The sequence below is a fragment of the Atractosteus spatula genome, chromosome 8, assembly GCF_055471065.1.
Source record: "Atractosteus spatula isolate fAtrSpa1 chromosome 8, fAtrSpa1.hap1, whole genome shotgun sequence".
Classification (NCBI taxonomy): Eukaryota; Metazoa; Chordata; class Actinopteri; order Semionotiformes; family Lepisosteidae; genus Atractosteus; species Atractosteus spatula.
In genome coordinates, this window is record NC_142713.1 from 53584019 (window position 1) to 53602396 (window position 18378).

At 49.9% G+C, this 18378-nt stretch overlaps 1 protein-coding gene across 6 annotated transcripts in view; it reads left to right on the forward strand.

Moving 5' to 3' along the window:
• The first annotated feature begins 5655 nt into the window (after positions 1-5655).
• Positions 5656-18378, forward strand: part of srpk2 (SRSF protein kinase 2) — a 79126-nt gene continuing 66403 nt past the window's right edge. For 4 of the 6 annotated variants that reach the window (XM_088923485.1, XM_088923486.1, XM_088923489.1 and 1 more), the window contains exon 1: positions 5699-6051. In XM_088923485.1, coding sequence (XP_088779611.1) covers positions 5873-6051 — 179 coding nt within the window. In that variant the 5' untranslated portion in view covers positions 5699-5872. Of the gene's footprint in view, positions 6052-18378 lie in introns of all 6 variants that reach the window. The other 2 variants (XM_088923490.1, XM_088923492.1) reach the window with 1 other exon arrangement.

Below are 18378 nucleotides of genomic sequence, written 5' to 3' on the forward strand. Positions count from 1 at the left end.
TGCAGGCAGATCATGTTGTAACATTGCTGTATTGAAATGGTTGCTGCACAACCTGCACTTATTTGCTTGTACATCACATGACATCAGTCGTTACAGTGACTAGTGAGCAGGAAGGGCCAATTCACATTGCAATTCGTGCGACCACCCACTCTCACTTGTGGTGAGACGGGGGGTTGTGACGGCACGGGAACTATACACTACTTTCACAAAGTTTGCGATTCTGTGCTTAATTCGGAATTTGTCGAATGTTCCTATACCGTTGATTAATTTGTTTTATTACATTAGATTTAATAACCGTTCTGAGAAATTGGGACTGATATATATATGGGAAGATATATATTCAAAAGCACAGAATTCAAATCAAAGGATGTTACGTTCACATGTTAACAATGATGTTTTGTTAACAATGCACTAGTAAGGCTTTATTTAGAATACAGAATACTGTGTAAAGGCGTGGTCTCTATATTAAAAAAACCAATCCAGTGCAGAAAGCAAGAGGAACCAGGTGCACTCTGGGGCGTGTAAGGGAATGTCTTACACCGACAGGCTGAAGGAACTGGACCGTCTCAGTCTTGAACAGAGAAGATCACGATGGCGCCCGATTCGAGTATTCGAAATTCCCAAAATCAACCCAGGGGATTTTTTCAGAAGGACCAGTGAAACGCTAACCACAGGGCACCAGTGGAAACTATTTAAAACCAAGAACAGGAGGCGTCCCTTTACTCCGAGGGTTGTGGGAGTACGAAATGAGCCACTTTGCCATGTTGTTGATGCCGATACCTTGGATTCTTTCAAGAGACAACTGAACGCGTTTCCTGGATCAATCGGCTGCTGACTACCAAACAGGATAGAGGGGCTGAACGGCCTCCTCTCGTAACCGTTCTTAATCTCTGGTACATCTCGAATGCAAATTTACTGTCCTCACAGTGACAGAGCATACAGCTCGATAACCACAGGCAGGCAACCGGCGTATCATCATCGTGCAGAACAAAGGGCAATTTACCAGGAAATGGGACAGTACTGCAAACGGCACGTGAATTGTAAATGAAGCAAAAGCTGGTTGATTGCCTTTGGCAATTAAAACATTATTTTAAATAGCGTATTTCAATTAAATATGGGTATATCTTTGTGATGTCTGTCAGTTTGAAAACAGGGGTCCAAGGGTCTGCGATCCCCTGAGCGAGGCTACCACAGCCCCACGTCACAGCACGGGCAGATAACGGAGCTCACCAAGACTGCAGCCTGCCGCTGTCTCCTGGGCCGTCCCTTACCGTATTGGACGGCACGTTCAGTTTTTCCTGTGCGGGTGTACAAAATCACATAAGACACATAAAATAGTCCAGAGCAGGCCCAGCTGGGCAACATGTGGCTACAGTACATGCAATACTGGCTGTGCCGCACTGTAACTGCTGGCGTAGCTACAGCTCAGTACAACATGGGTGAGTAATGCAAGGTAGTGAGAAGGTCCCCAAGGTCATGTAGCAAAGAAGACCAGCAACAGACATACCAAGGGGTTGAGTAACCCTCTCTTTTCATTATTCATCATTATTCATGTATTTTACCATCTGACCTAAAGACCCATTTACACAGCAGATGTGAGCAAAGTACCTTGTCCATGGGCAAGACAGGAGCACCCCACTTGGGATCTGAACCCGCAACCCCTCTGTCTGGAGTCCGTGTGCCACACTGCTACCTGTGCCAACACAGAACAGACTGCTGCCATTCCCTGGCATTTCAGCTCTTGCCCAGCTGCAGGTCTGCTCCGGCTGCTTCCTCTGTGACGCCGTCCCTTCTTCTGAGCTGGGTGTCAGGGGAGAGTCTTCAATCAGCCGACTACCAAGAAACTCCAAGAACAAAAACCAAGCACCCTGGGTGCAGGGGCTGGGATCGCACGATGAGTGTGTCTGATCCAGCTGGACTGAGCTGATGCAATCATGCGTATGTTGTCCATGCTCTTGCGCTCTGGCTGGGGGTTAGGCGGCGTGCGAAGTCTGGTGGTATTTGTCTCACGAAGCTCCCGAACATAAGAACGGTTACAAACGAGAGGTAGATAATTGATTCGAGGAGCTCATCCAGCTGTTTCCTGAAAGAAGCCAGGGTATCAACTTCAAAAACATGGGTGGATATCCTGCTCCATACTCCCACAACCTTTTGTGTAAAGAAAGTTATAAACCTCAGTTCTCTGTGTTCAATGCACTTCCATCTATATTTCCACTTGTTGTCACGCCCGAGATCCCTCCCTAGAGGGCGCTCCACTGCTCCCGTTATTGTTTCTGTAATTGTTGCTAACTCCCCAGGTGTACCCTCTTAGGTGTATTATTTAAAGACCCGCTCCTCCAGTCGTCTGGGCTCAACATTAGGGTACGGATGACATGAGGCCCTCCTAGCACCAGGATACCCTACGTCCGTCTCCTGAGGGCGTAGGCCTCATCCCCGACACCTCCCGCTCCCTGAGCCCGGGGTCTGGAGGATCTCGCCCCGTCACCCTTGGACCTCCATGTTTTGTCTGTCCGTGTGTCCCCCCCTCCCGGGGATTTTAACCTTGTCGTGTCCCAGGATGGATTAGTCGCCGCTGGACTCCCGGACTGTGCCCTGACCTGCCTTTGGACCTGTTTGGATTTGGATGCCGTTGTTTGTCTCCCCCGTTCACTGTCTCACGGACTGTCACTATTATTTTGTGCACTATTAAACCCCTGTGTGTTTTCCCATACTACGTCTTCTGTTTTCTCCAGCTCTTACCGCATCGCATAGGGTCTACTACAAGACCCGACACAGACATCTGTCCGTGGTCGTAACACTTGTGTCCTCTGGTTTGACTTTGTCAAAGCCTTTAGAGGAAATTTAAATACTTCTAATTTCCCTGGACAGAGGCCATTTATGCGGTGGACAGAATGATCCTGTGAGAGGACAGCACTGTGCAGAACTGCAACCGGATAACACTCCCAGGTCACAGTTTCATCCGACAATAACTAGGAGGCCTGGCACAGAGGGAATACTGGCTGCGCTGGGACAGAAAACTCATGCCACATGGCTCAGCCAAACTACACAATCTGAGCTCATTTTCAGGAATTATTCTGAGCTGCACAGCTTCAGTTTATCAATGAGGGAAGGACCGAGTGAGCGCACGCGTTGTCTGAACTGTTATTACTAGCTCTGCTGAATTGCCTGATATGAAGTTATTTTTTTTCCATGACACCATAATGATTATTTTTAATAGCCGAATTGCCGTGGGCAGCGATAATACAATAGAAAGCACTAAGACTGGAAAGCAGGCTATTGTAATAACCCTGCACTATGCTACAATGATATTTTTATTAATTCACTCGGGTAATGTGCTTATCCAAAGCACCTGATGTCTGGACCAATTTATACTGTAATATTCAGCATTTTTACCTACTGTTCTGCAGTTAAATCTTCTTGCTTGGTCGCTTATTAAAATCACATGGTCAGAATTATCATCTCTAAACTAGTGGATACTCAAATCTACATCCAGCCAAAACATGACACTGAAGCAGCTGTTTCTGTGCTCTCTAATTGCAGCTCTGACATATGAATGACCCAAAGTTTTCTTCATTTAAACTACAACAAGACTGAAGTGATTCTTATCAGCACCTGAACTACTGTATCCAGGGCCAGTTCAGTAACCCTACATGTGGACTGCATTGTGCTTGAATCTCAGTTAAAAAAAAAAGAATTTGGGGGTGTTGACCTTTGACATACATGCGCAAAATATTGTAAATATATCATTCTTCCATCTTAGAAATATTGCCAGAACACATTTTATTTTTTGTCTCTAAATTAACAGGAAAGCTGGTTAACACGTTCATTTTTTGCAGGAATGATAACTGCAGCGCCCTACTCACTGAGGTGTCGAGATCCACACTAAACATACTTTGGTATGTCCAGAATTCAGCACCTGGAAGCTTGACCTGGTTGCGTGCAAGTCATCACATTACTCCTGTCCCGGAGGCCTTGCACTGGCTTCCTGTCAGGTTTCATGTCGACTTCAAAATCCTCCTGCTCACCTATAGGGCTCTGCATGGCTTGGCACCTCAGGGCCTGTCTGATTTATTATCTTCCTACTCCCCACCTCAAAATCTTTGTTCATCCGATTCTGGTCTCCCCTTGCTTCCCCAAGCGCGTTTACACTCCACAGTTGACAAGTCCTTCTGCTACGCCCCAAAGCTTTGGAAATCTATCCCCAAGGATAGCAATCCTTAAGTCCAGACTCAAAACCTTCTTGTATTGAAAGGCTTGTATTTAATTGGTGTCTGTGTCTGCTAATGGCGTCTTCTACTGCATTTCTAATCCCTTGTGTTGCTTTGTGCTAATTTTGTTATCTTCTTTGTTGCTGTTTTCATTTGTGTTAACTGAATAATAATTACAACTACATGTGTGCTGAGTTCTTCATCCCAAAGCAGGGACCCACTTCTTCACCCCTGAAGTGCTGCCTCACCTGGGGGATGTGCAGCTCCTATTTTGTCCCAGCAGCCCCAGGTACACACAGGGCGGCAGGTAGAAACAGCTTCACCAACTGAAGGAAAGAGGCACTTGAAGGAGACAGGACCGTGCAGCCACAGAACCGAATTTGTCCACAGCTCTTAATGAGAGCTTAGTCAGGACCACAAGTTTAAAGGTTTAAGAGGTAGAACAAAATTATAAATATAAATCCTGAAACACTACAGATGCCCGTTTTCAGAGACTCCCACACACTTTTAAAGGCCTTTATGTGGAGAGTGTATGCCTTTTGGCACTCTGTGTTAGCTTTCCGCGGAAGAAAAGTGAATGGGAAAGAAAGGAAACAATTGTATCTCCTTTTGATGGATTATTACTGTTAATCTTCTTGGATGTCTTTTGTTTGGGAGCTCGAATCTCTTTAAAACCATAAGAACTAGTATTCCCTTCCTAGTTATTGTCGGATAAAAGACAAAAGTTGAATCCTCACTGTATTGTGTTGTTACTCTGACCTTTATTAAGCTTAGTTCAGGTCGTGCAGTGTATACAATGATTCATCACAACTCCACCTCAAAACCTGTCCTCACCGCTGTACTCTCACGAACTACAGAAATTAAAAATCCAATACACCGCCCCCGACACAACGATGCGGTAAATTAGAGTAATACCGCACAATATTTCAATCACAAACAGCACATTACACTTTAGTCATTTATTTTTAATTGTTCCTGGACTTCCAGAGCTACATTAATTGAAATACAATCTCGAAGCAGGGGACCTTTTGTAAATACGGGAGATCACATGGCAACACAAAACGGGAATACTGGTCTATTTTGTTCATATATTCACTTTGCGGTTAAATTAAAGACTGTGGTGTGAACCGCCGTTTTCGGACCGCGGAGACTAACCGTTCGGCGCGCGGGTCGCCGTTACCACGAGGAACTGACCTGCCTGCGTCATCGCTTTTGTTTTTGGGCCACAGCGATCACCTCACCCGTCACCTCGCGCCGGGGACACGCGCCAAAAACAACCAACCGCTGCTCTCTCTCCCGCTGCACCTGCCTCGGCTCAGGTAAGCCGGCGCGCGCCCGCGACGCTGGGTCTTGACAGCGGAGCGCGCCCCCGAGTCCCCCTGTCTGGCTGGGAGGAGGGTGCGCGCCTCCCGACGACGGCCGGGGGAGCGCGCATCCCCGAGAGAGGCGGTGAAGGGAAGAGAGAGACGGACGGAGAGAGAGATCCCGGCCGCCTTCGCCGAGGTGGAGAAGGATACCAACATGAGCTCTCGGAAGGGTAACCGGCTCTCTTTCATGCGTCAAGCCTCAGCCGTCCTGGGCCGGGCTGGGGGGCAGGTTCGGGGGGCTCGGGTGTGTTTGTGCGCTCCGCACGGCGGTGGCGGCGGTGGTGCGGAGGGCGAGCGATGCTTTTAAACCGGCAAACTGATGTGTCGCTCTTGTCTGTCTCTCTCCCTCCACTGCTTCTGCCTGGTTCCCGGGTCGCCCTCCCGCACACCGCTGCGATCCCCACCGCAGTGCTGGCCATCCAGGCCCGCAGGCGGCGGCCGAAGGGGAAGAAGGACAAGGCAGCCCATCACCGGAGGTAGGCAGCGGTGCGGGGCTGCAGGGCGGCGGCGGCGGCCCCTCTGACAGCGCTGACAGCGGGAGAGGGGGAGCTGGCGAGAGACGCGCGCTGACACTGGCACGCTCGGCGCACACAGACGCGATGGCGGAGCGGGGGGGGGGGGGGGGGGTGTTGTGGTGCCCTGGGTGCCGAGGGAGGGAGCTGCGGCCGCGGCTCCTCTTTCCGGGGCTGCCCGGCCGTGGAGTCGGAAGTTGCTATTGGCAACGATCCGCAGCCCCGAGTGGGGGGGGGGGACGGTGGGCTCTGGAGCCGGCGGGACAGGCGTGCTGCGGGTCTACAGCTGGTGCCAAGCCCGCCCACACCACCTCCTCGCCCGGGCGCTGGGCTGCCGGAGCCGGACCGGCCGGACTGGGCTGGGCCGGGCTGGGCTGGGATGTGCAGTTCGTGCCCCCGAGCCGAGTTGCTGCCCTGTTGGTGGTTCGGAGAGGGGGGGTGGGGTGTTGAGGGCTCCGCTGCTGCAAGACGAGAAGTGACTGACGTTGACATCTATCGTTGGTGCGGGAGCTGCGAGAGAGAGTTTCACAAAAAACCGGGTGGAAAAAGCACTGAATACGCAAGCGACGGTAACGTAGCAGCTCTAGCGGTGTGCTGGTCCCGTGTTTCTGAATGCTTCCGCCTTCAAGAGCGCCTGGCCGCCGTGCTGAAGCGATGTGATGCTGGAGGCGAGAGGCGCTCTGCTCGCGCGCACAGCTCGAGGCTCCGCCACGCGCGGGGGAGCGGGGCAGGGGAGCCCGGGTGACGTCATGGTCATGGCGGGGCGCCGGGGGGGGGGGGGGGGGGTCGCGCGCGTGAGGATGTCAACAGAGCTGACGGAGCTGACGTCAACCCCCCCCCCCCCCGGGCTGACGCTCACGGCGCTGGCTGGGGCACAACGGGCTTGTGAACAGGGATCCCTGGGCAGAGCCTCCCACATCCCGCTCGCTGTACTGGCCTCTGCGCGACCAGGGGGCTGTCAGCTCGACTCCTGAAGTGAACTCCGACCTGAACTCTTCATCTGCTTGTTGGTTGTCTGCTTGCGTCCAGCTCCGTGAAAGTTTTCGTGATTTCGTGCGGGATGGGCAGCCGCCCCAAACCCCGAAAAACGTGTAGAAGCCTTGGGAATTTCTTTGAATCCAGTCGAAGTGGGTTCAGCAGGGTGTGAGGAAGTATTCAACACGAGCCCAAACCCAGACACTCCCCCTCGGGGAGCAGTGAGGGAGCAAGGCTGCTCTGTTGTCCCCTTTATTCCCCTTAAAGAGCAGAAACAAAACTCCTCTCCTGTTATGAACTGGCTCCACCACTCTGCTCTCCTCCCCACTGAGAGCTGGTGTGTGGGGAGGGTACTGGAGCACTATGGCTGCTGTCACATCATCCAGGTGGGGCTGCACACTGGTGGCGGTGGAGGGGAGCCCCCATTACCTGTAAAGCGCTTTGAGTGGAGTGTCCAGAAGAGAGCTGTGTAAGTGTGAGGAATTATTATTATTATTCTTCTCAGTCGGTACTCCCCCCACACACATGCTCACACTCTGCACCCCTGTACCCCTTCCGAAACCAACTCTTGCGGAGAGGCGCTTTGTAGAGCCGAGCCAGCTGTCTTTCCCGCTCGGGCCGGGGCGGAGAGCCCGGGGGGGGGGGGGGGAACGCGCTCCCTCTGTCCGCAGGCCTGGCCCCGGCCGCCAGCCAGCCAGCTCCTCCCCTCCTGTGCACTACCCCCTGGGATCGGAGCAGGGCTCGGGGTGAGGGAGCTGCCTGTGACACTGCAGAGTGGTGTAGGTGACCAGGAGGCCAGGGCCTGGACTGGGGGGGAGAGGCCGTCTGCTGCTGTCATCGATGTCCTGGTGGTCCGAGCGCACTTGCCTTTCTTTAAACTGCCCCTCGGTGAGTCTCCCCGACTGGATACCTGCCAGGTGGCTTTTTTTGTGCGAGGGGAGGGGGTTCTGTTTTTAAACTTTCAACCTGGAAAAAAGGGGCAAAAAACAAAGCTTCAGGGGGACCAAAAAAAAAAGGAACCGCTTGATTCTGAAGTGTCTGTGTAGCACAGGCACATAGCCTGCTCATGTCCCAGCTCACAGGAGTTGGCATTCCTTTAGCTTGTGCACGTAATAAGTATTAATTTACAGCAAAGACGAGTTAACTCAGGTTTTCTCGCAAACCTATCTACAGGCAATTAGTTTTCTTGGAAGTGTGTTGTGGATTTGGGATGGCAACCCTTTTGAAATATTAAGTTCTGTCTATTCAGCTGTTTCCCAAGCGGCACGCCAGGGTGAATTAAATTATACGGATTCACGATTCCCTGTTTTCTTGCGCAGAAGCTCAAACTAGTGTTCTACATTTTTACAGTAACCCGAGAATTTGCCGTTACAGCGGTGGGATTTCGTAGGAATATCGAATGAAAACTGTGGAAGACGAGGAGACCCCTAATAAGTTTGCACAGCGCTGCACGTGGCTAGGTCTTCATGAGAAGGGCTGTTCCTGTGTTCTGCCAGGAATGTTTTTCGGCGTCGGTGCCAAACTCGGCTTGTTGAGAGCTGTAGCCCTGTGTGTCTTCTCAGTCCGCTTGCCGCTGAGCAGTGAAGGGAAGCCGTCAGACCCCACAGCCTCTGAGGTGCAGAGCTGGGTAGTCTGCTGTATCGGTGACAGTAGTGTTAACAGCATCGGTGTGTGTCAGCATGCGGCAGCCCAGCAACCCACCAGCCCGCTGCTGAACAGAGGAACCTGCCGCCAGCTGGGCTTCACGATTGCATTCAGAACCGGAACAAATAATAATAATAATAATAATAATAATAATAATAATAATAATAATAAGTGCTTACACTTATATAGCGCTTTTCTGGACACTCCACTCAAAGCGCTTTACAGGTAATGAGGGCTCCTCTCCACCACCACCAGTGTGCAGCCCCACCTGGATGATGTGACGGCAGCCATAGTACTCCAGTACTCTCCCCACACACCAGCTCTCAGTGGGGAGGAGAGCAGAGTGATGAAGCCAGTTCAGAGATGAGGATTATTAGGAGGCCATGATTGGTAAGGGCCAATGGTAATTTGGCCAGGACACCAGGTTGACACCCCTACTCTTTTCGAGAAACACCCTGGGATTTTTAATGACCACAGGATTATTAGGAGGCCATGACTGGTGAAGGCCAGGGGGGAATGTGGCCAGAAACGCCCTGGGAGTTTTAGTGACCACAGGGAGTCAGGACCTCGGTTTTACGTCTCATCTGAAGGACGGCGCCTGTTTACAGTATAGTGTCCCCGTCACCATACTGGGGCATTAGGACCCACATGGACTGCAGGGTGAGCGCCCCCTGCTGGCCCCACTAACACCTCTTCCGAAATATCCGAACTGAACGCCGGAGTAACACTGTCCTCCCCTTTGGGACAGACTCCTTCTGCCCTGAAATCTGAGCCGGGTATTGCAGTCCCGGGACGAAAGAGCAGGTGCCGGAGACAGAGGTTTCCTGCCCCAGTCACCAGACAGCAGCCAGGCCTTTCTAGAGCAGCACTGGGTGTGGCGGGGCTGTGTGCTGTCTCTGTCTGAGCGAGCGGCCGAGGGCTGCCCGGTGTAGGAGGAGGAAGAGAGCAGGCAGAAAACTGTCAACACGCAGAAAAAGCGCCTGGTAACCTCTTAACCACTGCTGTATACACAGGTGCGCTTGCCAATGTTTAATGGCTTCAGGGTCTCTAACCCTGACCTCAGCCTTATCTGTAGAAGTGTTTGCACTTCGCACACAAGAAAAGCTGCAATCAGAAGGAGGCTCTGTTTCGAGCCCCTTTGGTCGTTAGTGGCTAATTGATCCTTGGGATCTCGTCCAGCCATTAATCGATAGAAGCCGGGGAATCGGCCTCAACCAACAATGGACAGCTTGTTCCACACTCCCACCACCCCGTGTGTAAAGAAGCGCCTCCTGTTCGCAGTTTTAAATGCACCTCCACACAGTTTCCACTTGTGCTCCCTGGTTTGTGTTTCACCCTTCAGCAGCAGAAGAAACCCGCTGGGCTGAGTGATTTTGAGCATTTTGAATACTTGTATCAGCTCCCCTCACTGTCTTCTCTGCTCAGTTCCTCCAGCCCGTCGGTGCAGGACGCTCTCCCAGGACCTGGAAGGGATCTGGTTGTTCTCCTCTGGACGGAGTCCAGAGCAGCAACACCTTTGCACTTGAACAGACCTGGGCTGCTAATTCAAATCCTGAGAGCTTTATTGGCATGAGATGAATTTACAATGTAGCTTAAGCAGCAACACCTAGCAGAACATTTGCAAACGTTTTACAACAGTAAAATATTTTCAGACAGGCTCACTTTCTGCTCCCCCGGCCGTGGCAGGAGATCACACGCGGGGCTGCCGGCTCTGTTGAGTTATCGCTCGGCGTCTCTCACCCAGGGGTGGAGCCGATTAGGGTTTCTATGCCCTCAGGGTGTTGGCTCTTACAGCCTCACCCGATGAGGTGCAGTGTTCTGCACATTTCCCAGCCTCTGTCCTCTATAAGGAAGAGTGACCTCTCCACACACAGTTGGCATTCATGGAATCGGGCTGGAATTTAATGTTTCACTGTTGAAACTGATAAGGCCGGAGGCACAGTGTCTGAAATGAGTGAGACAGAGCCCGAGGAACCCATCAAGAATTTCTAATGTATGCAGTCTAGATAGTGGCGGTAGACATATCTCCTCCTGTCTTTGCTGTACATGCCTATTGGATACAGGGATTTACAAGGATTTATTTCAGTGCCTATTTCATAGACAGTTTTTAGTCTAGAAATTAAAACTGTATCACCCTGCAACTCAGAACTGGCAGCCCACTGCAGCTCAGCAGGTGTGAGCCTGGTCAGCACCTGGATGGGAGACTCCTGGGAAAGCTGAGGTTGCTGCTGGAAGAGGTGTTAGTGGGGCCAGCAGGGGGCGCTCACCCTGTGGTCCATGTGGGTCCTAATGCCCCAGTATGGTGACGGGGACACTAGACTGTAAACGGGCACCGTCCCTCGGATGAGACCGAAAACCGAGGTCCTGACTCCCTGTGGTCACTAAAACTCCCAGGGCGTTTCTGGCCACATTCCCCCCTGGCCTTCACCAGTCATGGCCTCCTAATAATCCCCCTCTCTGAACTGGCTTCATCACTCTGCTCTCCTCCCCACCGAGAGCTGGTGAACTCTGGGTGCTGTTGTGGAGGGGAGTCCCCATTACCTGTAAAGCGCTTTGAGCGGAGTGTCCAGATAAGGGCACTTATAAGTGTGAGCAAATATTATTGTTATTAAAAACTGTCACATTTCTCAGAGTGGCAGGGAGAGAGTTTCAGAGTTGCTGAAAGTGAGCGTCCTGGGGTGCTGGCATCAATCAGAAGGTACCATACTAATAAACGGCCCTGCTTGAAACATGGGGAGTCCGGAGAGATGCTAAGTAATGTGTGGATGTGTTGTGTAGGACTTGAAAAGTACAATTTGGAACTGAATGCTGTGGATCATGAGAAGACAGTGCGGACGAGTCAGGACAGGGGCCATGTGGTCACAGGGCCTCGAGCGTGTCAGAAGAAGAGCAGCTGAGTTTTGGACCATGTGAACTTTGTTCAGGGAGGTAGGGAGTGGGCAGCAATGCTCAGAGGTGTGGGTGGGGAGCTATGTCAGTGTGCAAAGGAAGAGGGGTCAGTTCTGCACCAAATAGCAGAAAAAACACGTTTTCGGCTGCAGAGCCCTTTCCACACCCTGGAGCAGTCCTTCTGCTTTTCTGCATGCGACCAGACTGGCTCTGGACCAGCTAAAGGCTTATTCCACGCTGATAGGAAACGAGACGCAACGTTTCGGGTGTGGAGCCTGCTGCAGGTGCCTGCTCTGTTGTGTGTTGTGTGCATGGAGTTACAGACGGATAAAAGCTGGGCCGACCTATCTAGGAGGGAAGGGCTCTTGGAGAATGCCAACCTTCGGTTTGTGAGCGCTCTGTGTTGAACAGGTTCAGAACAGCTCATTGCCCTGACAAGCTGAACCAGTGCCGCCACAATTGCAGGGTATTCAGAGCACAATAGAGGAGACTTAAAATAAACAGCATGTTGTTTGTGTTCTACACAAAAGCAGCATGTCTCTAGCCCTGTACTCTGGCAGGACAATAGAAACTCCCCAGTTTCCTCTCTTTCTCTTCCACTTTTCCCTCATTGTTTCTCTGTTGGTATTTCTCTCACATTTTGAAATTCAAAGTTAGCCTTAGTGGCATGAGAAGTATTTGGCAGTACCAATACGTGAGTGTTCCAGCAGGAGAGAACAGAGCTCTCTGTCCCTCCCCTGATTCCTCTCTTCTCCTCTGCTTCCTGACTCCCTTTGTCCCCCGTCACAAATACCCTCTCGGTCACAGCAAGGCTGACGGATTGTCAGGTAGAGGCTGTTCTCCTGCCAGATTACTTCTGAATTGAGGGGTGATTGACTCAGGCAGCCAGCGCGTGGGGTGTGTGTGTGGAAATAAAGCTTGCCACAGAACTGGGGCGCAGACAGAAGTCATCTGGGATCTGGGGTGGCACCCCTCCTCGTTTCACCCCAAGCTCCCAATTAACTGCATTGCTCCCGTTGTTTGATAGATGTGACAAGTTCGAAACTCCTTCCCAACCTCAGAATGTTTTAGAGCAAGAGTGCCCGTGGCTAACTTTACGACTTGTGAAGAAGTGTTAATGGGACAATTAAGGATGACGTTGTCACATTGGATCATTCTTCACAGTTGATAAAACAATGCGTTAAAGATGCACTCCTAGCCTTTTAGTTTACAGCCTTTGGGGACCTGCAAGAGGGACCCCTGTTTATTTAAGGTGACAATATCCTGCAGAATAAAGAATCCTCTTAGTTCCGTTCGCAAGGGTCAGAGCCCAGCTGGGTTTGCAGGGTCTCTCTGTATAATCATGGAGAAGGGGTTACATTACGTACTTGTAAGCTAACTGGATAGTTTAAACTGGAGTTCAAGACCACTGTCCCCAGCCTCGGAAAAGACCTTGGGAAAGGTCCCAGCAATGTTATTACAATACTGACGGCACTGAGATACATTATTTGCAACACAATAATCATAAATGTAGCAAAGGTAATATGAAGTTCAAAAATATTTTTTGCCTATATATTCTGTGGACCTTTGATAGAAAGAAACAGAATGATGTTGATGCAGTGAATAATAATTGCTTATAATTGATCATAATTGCTTAAATATTCAGCCTCTTTGGTATGACAGACCTGAATTAGTTTAGGTGCACCAAAACTGCTTTAGATGCAATAGTGGTTCAGAATAAGTACTGCCTCTGTAATGTTCCTCAGTCAGGTAGGCAATTTCAAGCAAAGATTCAAGCATGAAGACCAAGGAGCTTTCAAAATAAGGGTAAGGTTGTAGAAAGGCGGAGGGGTAGCTCTGTGGCTCAGGATCTGTGCCTGGGGCTGGAAGGTTGCTGGTTCAAATCCCACAGCCGGCAGAGGAATCCTACTCCGTTGGGCCCCTGAGCAAGGCCCTTAACCCCAGCTGCTCCAGGGGCGCCGTACAATGGCAGACCCTGCGCTCTGACCCCAAGCTTCTCTCCGTGTCTGTGTGTCTGTGTCCCCATGGAGAAAAGCTGGGGTATGTGAAAAGACAAATTCCTAATGCAAGAAATTGTATAGGGCTAATAAAGAAACATTATTATTATTATTATTAAAGGCACTGATACTGAGCAGAATATAGAAGCATTTCAGTGCCCCTGAACGCAGTGCTGTTGCTGGTGGAGGAGTGGAAGGTGTATTGCCCCACACAGAAACTGCCTGGATGTGCCTAGATTGGCTGCCCGTCCAATTCGAGCAGCTGAGCGCAGTCCAGGGCGATGAGCTCGGCACCAGAGGTGGAAGAAAATGTCCACGAGTCCACAGCAGAATCAGTCTGCAGTCTGGCAGAGTGGAAAATCCATGTCAGACCCCACATGGAATCTACAACCAGGCAGTTAAGTGATACTGCAGACATGTGGCAAAGGCTTCTGTGGTCAGTCAAGACGAAACTGGAATCTGGTCTAAATGCACAGCTCTACGTCTGGCCCAAATCCACCGCAAAGCACCGCTCCAGGCGGCACCATGTTTACTGTCAGGCATGGAGCTGGCTGCCTGCGTTGTATTATAGGACCATGTCTCATCTGTGACAAGACTTTAATAATTAATCATCCCCAACCCACCTGACAGAGGTCGAACAATTTTGCAAAGACAAATGGACAAATATTGCACCATCCCAGCATTCAACCTTAGTAGAGATTTACCCCCGAAGTCTAGCAGCTGTAGTTGTGACCAGAGGTGCTTCCACCAGGACTGATTCTGGACTGTGAGTACTTATGCAATCAACAATCAGCGTATTTTAGTTTTGTGTTTTTCTTTGCATATTTTGCTAACATTTAACCTCCCCCCCACAACAGTATTCAGTTTGAGCATTCAGTTTTTGATTAATAATATTCATTGTAAAAGGTAAAGTAAAATTTGACAGGCGGACACTCTGGTAAGGGCGATATATTGTCTAAGCTGATACCCTGGTTTCTTTCAGTAGTCAATAATGAGAGCCTACCAGCAGCCAAACCAAACAGATGGGCTGTATGGCCTCCTATCATATGTAATCATTCTTGTGTTTTTAAATAAGTATTTAAAAAAAGGTCCATTACTATGAGAAATCAAGCAACCCAGATGAGCCAAATGCTCTCCTCTTATTTTCTTCAGTAAGTATTGAGGTTGATTTAATGCTACCAGCCCCGAGGTTTGAGAAAAGAGAAATCAAACTAGCTTGATGGGACTAACGGCCTCCTCTTGTTTGTGATCTGTCTTAAATTCTAGGTCTTCTTAAGGCTTTTTCTAGTTTCGCTTGCCTGAAGAAGGAAAAGGATAATGCAGTATATATAGTGATACTGTATGTTCTTTCTGAGACACTTGAATCATATAATGAGCCTTATAATGAAACATTGTCTTCAGTTCTGTGTCCCAGTAAATGTGCTTTGTGGAGCCTAACAATGAACCGGGCAGTTCTCTGGTTTTGGTTTCTGAGTTTTGCTTTTGTGTGGATGAATGGGAGAATGTGTTTTCTTCCCATTGTTGCAATCCCAGGCTGTCTGACCTGCCTCTCCAGAGCCTGTGTGCTTGTGGTCGAGGAGCTCCAGCTCTGCCCAGCCTCTCCCTGCAACTGCAACTGTTCAGTTCAAATAGCCTGGAAACCACAGAGCAGGCTGTCTGTTTGTAGCAACACTGAGATGCATGGAGACGGAGGGCACTGAGAACAGAGGTCAGGGCTCTCTCTCCAGTGCCTGGTAACTGGTACACCCCTCTCTCCTGTGTCATTACTGCAGCGCCCTGCCTTAACTGATCAGTCACTTGAGTAACAACAGCTTTCGGTTCTCATTTCTTAAAGGTTGACTTTTTTTAAATGTATACTTAACTGTAGAGAAAAGTAGCTCGGCCAGGGGGATCAGTTAGTGAAGTGTTTATGGATATTGTATGACAAATTTCAAATTCAAGTCCAACGAGTTTTATTGGCATGACCGATGAATTACAGTGTGGCCAAAACATTACCAATTAGAAGACATTTACAACAAACAAACCCACATTATTATTGTTTATAAGAGGCTCTCTCACTGTCCTTTAGGCTGTGACGAGTGATCCCGGTGATCCAGTGGGTTCTGGTAGAAGGTATCGCAGTATCAGAACACTGACAAATTGATTCAAAAACAGTTTCTTCTCCCAAACAGTCCGCATCTTAAACAGCTCAAATTAGCACCTGCACTTTAAGGTATGCACTGTTTTCACTATGTCCTGTCTTGGCTGTATTATAATGTCTATTGTCTGAATTTATTGTCCATGCCTGTTTGCCATCTGTGCACCTTTATTTCTCTTTCTCTGATGTTACTGGGTACAGCTGAACAAGTGAGCATTCCAGTACACCTGTTGTACATGGCGAATAGAGGAATCTTGAATCCTGAATCTTGAATACTGTTCTGTAGCTCTCTTGAGGAGGTTTGGAAACTTCTGATTCTGGCTGGAGTGGGGATTCTGGGATTTGATTTGTTATTTTAGGGGAAAATGTTTGTGTCATCCCCGAGTTTTTCTCACAGTGCAGATGAAAGTGCGTCTCTGTCTCTGCTTCTCCCCGCTGGCAGTGGGAGCACAGTCTGTCCTGTGTGTCCCGGTTTCTATGGCCAGGCTGTAGGCACTCAAGCTGTATTTATTCAGGGTCTATTTCTCTTTGTCTCACCCTGGCCAGCGTGCAGTGTCTTTTTAGGGGCTAGAACGTCAGCCTGTTCTAGTTTGTGTTGTATTTGTGTGTAGTGTTGTTTGGTGCGTGCTGTGATTTGTGCTGTTGTAGCTGTGCTGTCCTGAGGCTCTTGGGATTAGTGCAGCTCAGGGCTGCGAGCCTCAGGCCCAGCTGGTTGAGGGAGCTCTTCTCTGGGCTCAGCAAAGCCCAGAGGTGGTAGGAGGCTCTGGTCACTGCTCTTTTTAGATCACTGCTCTTCTTAGATAGAAGCAATGCTTTTTTGCTCTCTCCTGTGTATTGATTAGCAGTGGATATTGGCCTAATTCAGCCCTGCATGCATGGTTAGGTGTTTTTCTCTGCACTTGGAGAATGTGTGCAGGGCATCTACAGGGTTTTTTTGTCTAATTTAGTGCTATTTTGGCCTGTGATTGTACCCCACTCTTTACTGCCATATAAAGTCTTAGGCAATGGATTGGATTGCACTGTTGAACGTTCGCAGCCTGATTTTTGCTGGGGGTTCTTTTTGCGTAGATAGCCCTGCTTGCTTTCTCTTTCACAAACAGGAAAGAGCCCGAAGAGCCTCACTCACAGCCCGTGACGGAGTGATATCTGAATACTCCCGGCTTGTTCCTGCTGAACCCGATTTGGCTTTTTACAGCTGTGGTCAACTTCATCTCTGCTGAATCTTGAGCGTCTCTGGGACGTCTTTCCCGAACTCGTCTTCACTCCTTCGTGACGTCCTGTCACCTTGAGCCCGTGGGCCCCGGAACAGGGGTGATGGGTTTTCTCTGGACGGTCTGTAGGGCTGGGCCGTCCCGTGTCGTGATGTAGAGACCAGAACCTCCCAGTGCCCTGTATTCCAGACAGTCCGCCTGCAGGATCTCACTGTAACGTCATTCGGTCTCATTGATGTGTGGTTCGAGCTCGTCTGTGTCTGTGTCCGAGCGCCCTGCTGGCCTTTTGTTCTGTGTCCATGTCCTCAGTGAGCTTTGGAATTACCCTGTCTGGCTGGGGGAGGGGTGCAGGCTGTGCTGTTTCCAGCCAGAGGGGCTGTCTGCGTTCTGCTGTGCTCTGTCACCCTGGACCTGGAGAATCCTCTCTGTCCTTTCGCCCACACCGGGAGCAGGGAGCAGGGAGCAGGGACTGGGCCTGGGGGGGTCTGGAGTCATCATCCATCATAGTGATAAGAGACAAGCAGGTGCGCACTGGACGTAGGTCAAAAGACACCCTGTTTAGTGCGCGCAGTGTAGCACTAACTCACCCCCTGGCTAAGCATAGAGTGCAGGCTGTTTCTTGCCGTTTCAGAACAGAATAACAGGAGGACCTTCTTTAACCCGAGAGCAGTGGGAGTGTGGAACAGCTGCCAAGCCTTGCCGTCTGTGTGGGTATTTCTAGAAAAGACCTGACGAAGTTCTTGGATCAACATCTGCTTGCAAAGCAGATGACGCTGATGGGCTGAATGGCTTTTTGTTGTCCTTGTGTGGTTACGCAGTCTTTAACAAAGGGAAGGACATAAGAGACACAGGCAGGTGTTACAACAGAAGGCAGGTTCCAGGACATCATCAACGCCTCTGTGCTGAAACAGTCTGGAGCAGGTCTCTGAGGAATACCAGCTCCAGGGTTCCAGACTGCCACTGAAATGGTCGCAAATGCGACAAAAAATAAAGATTTGCGACAATTTAATATCTAGTCGCCATTAGCGACAGACACCAAAGCTTATTATTTTGTGTGGATATGTGGTCAAATTTCATCTGGTGATGAGGCGTTACTTAATTACATAAAGGTCCCTTCATCACTGCACAATGTTGTTGGTTAAAAGGTACCAAGCTAAGACGCTACGCACTAGAACCCAGGCCACTGCACACGTTCCCCACGCTGGCTGATCTGCGAATAATGGCGAAGCTAAAATGACACTTTTTTTTTAAAGAGTTGGAAGCATCTCCCTCCTTCGACCACTGAAACGGATCCTCAAGATTCACCCAGTGAGCATGGACGACAGTGCGTCTAAATCGAGCGATTCGTCCGTCAACAAGGTCTGAACGGCATTTCAGAACTCCGTGGCTTCAGGAATTCGTTTGGCTCGGCTATGATGAAGTTAAACAGCTGATGTAT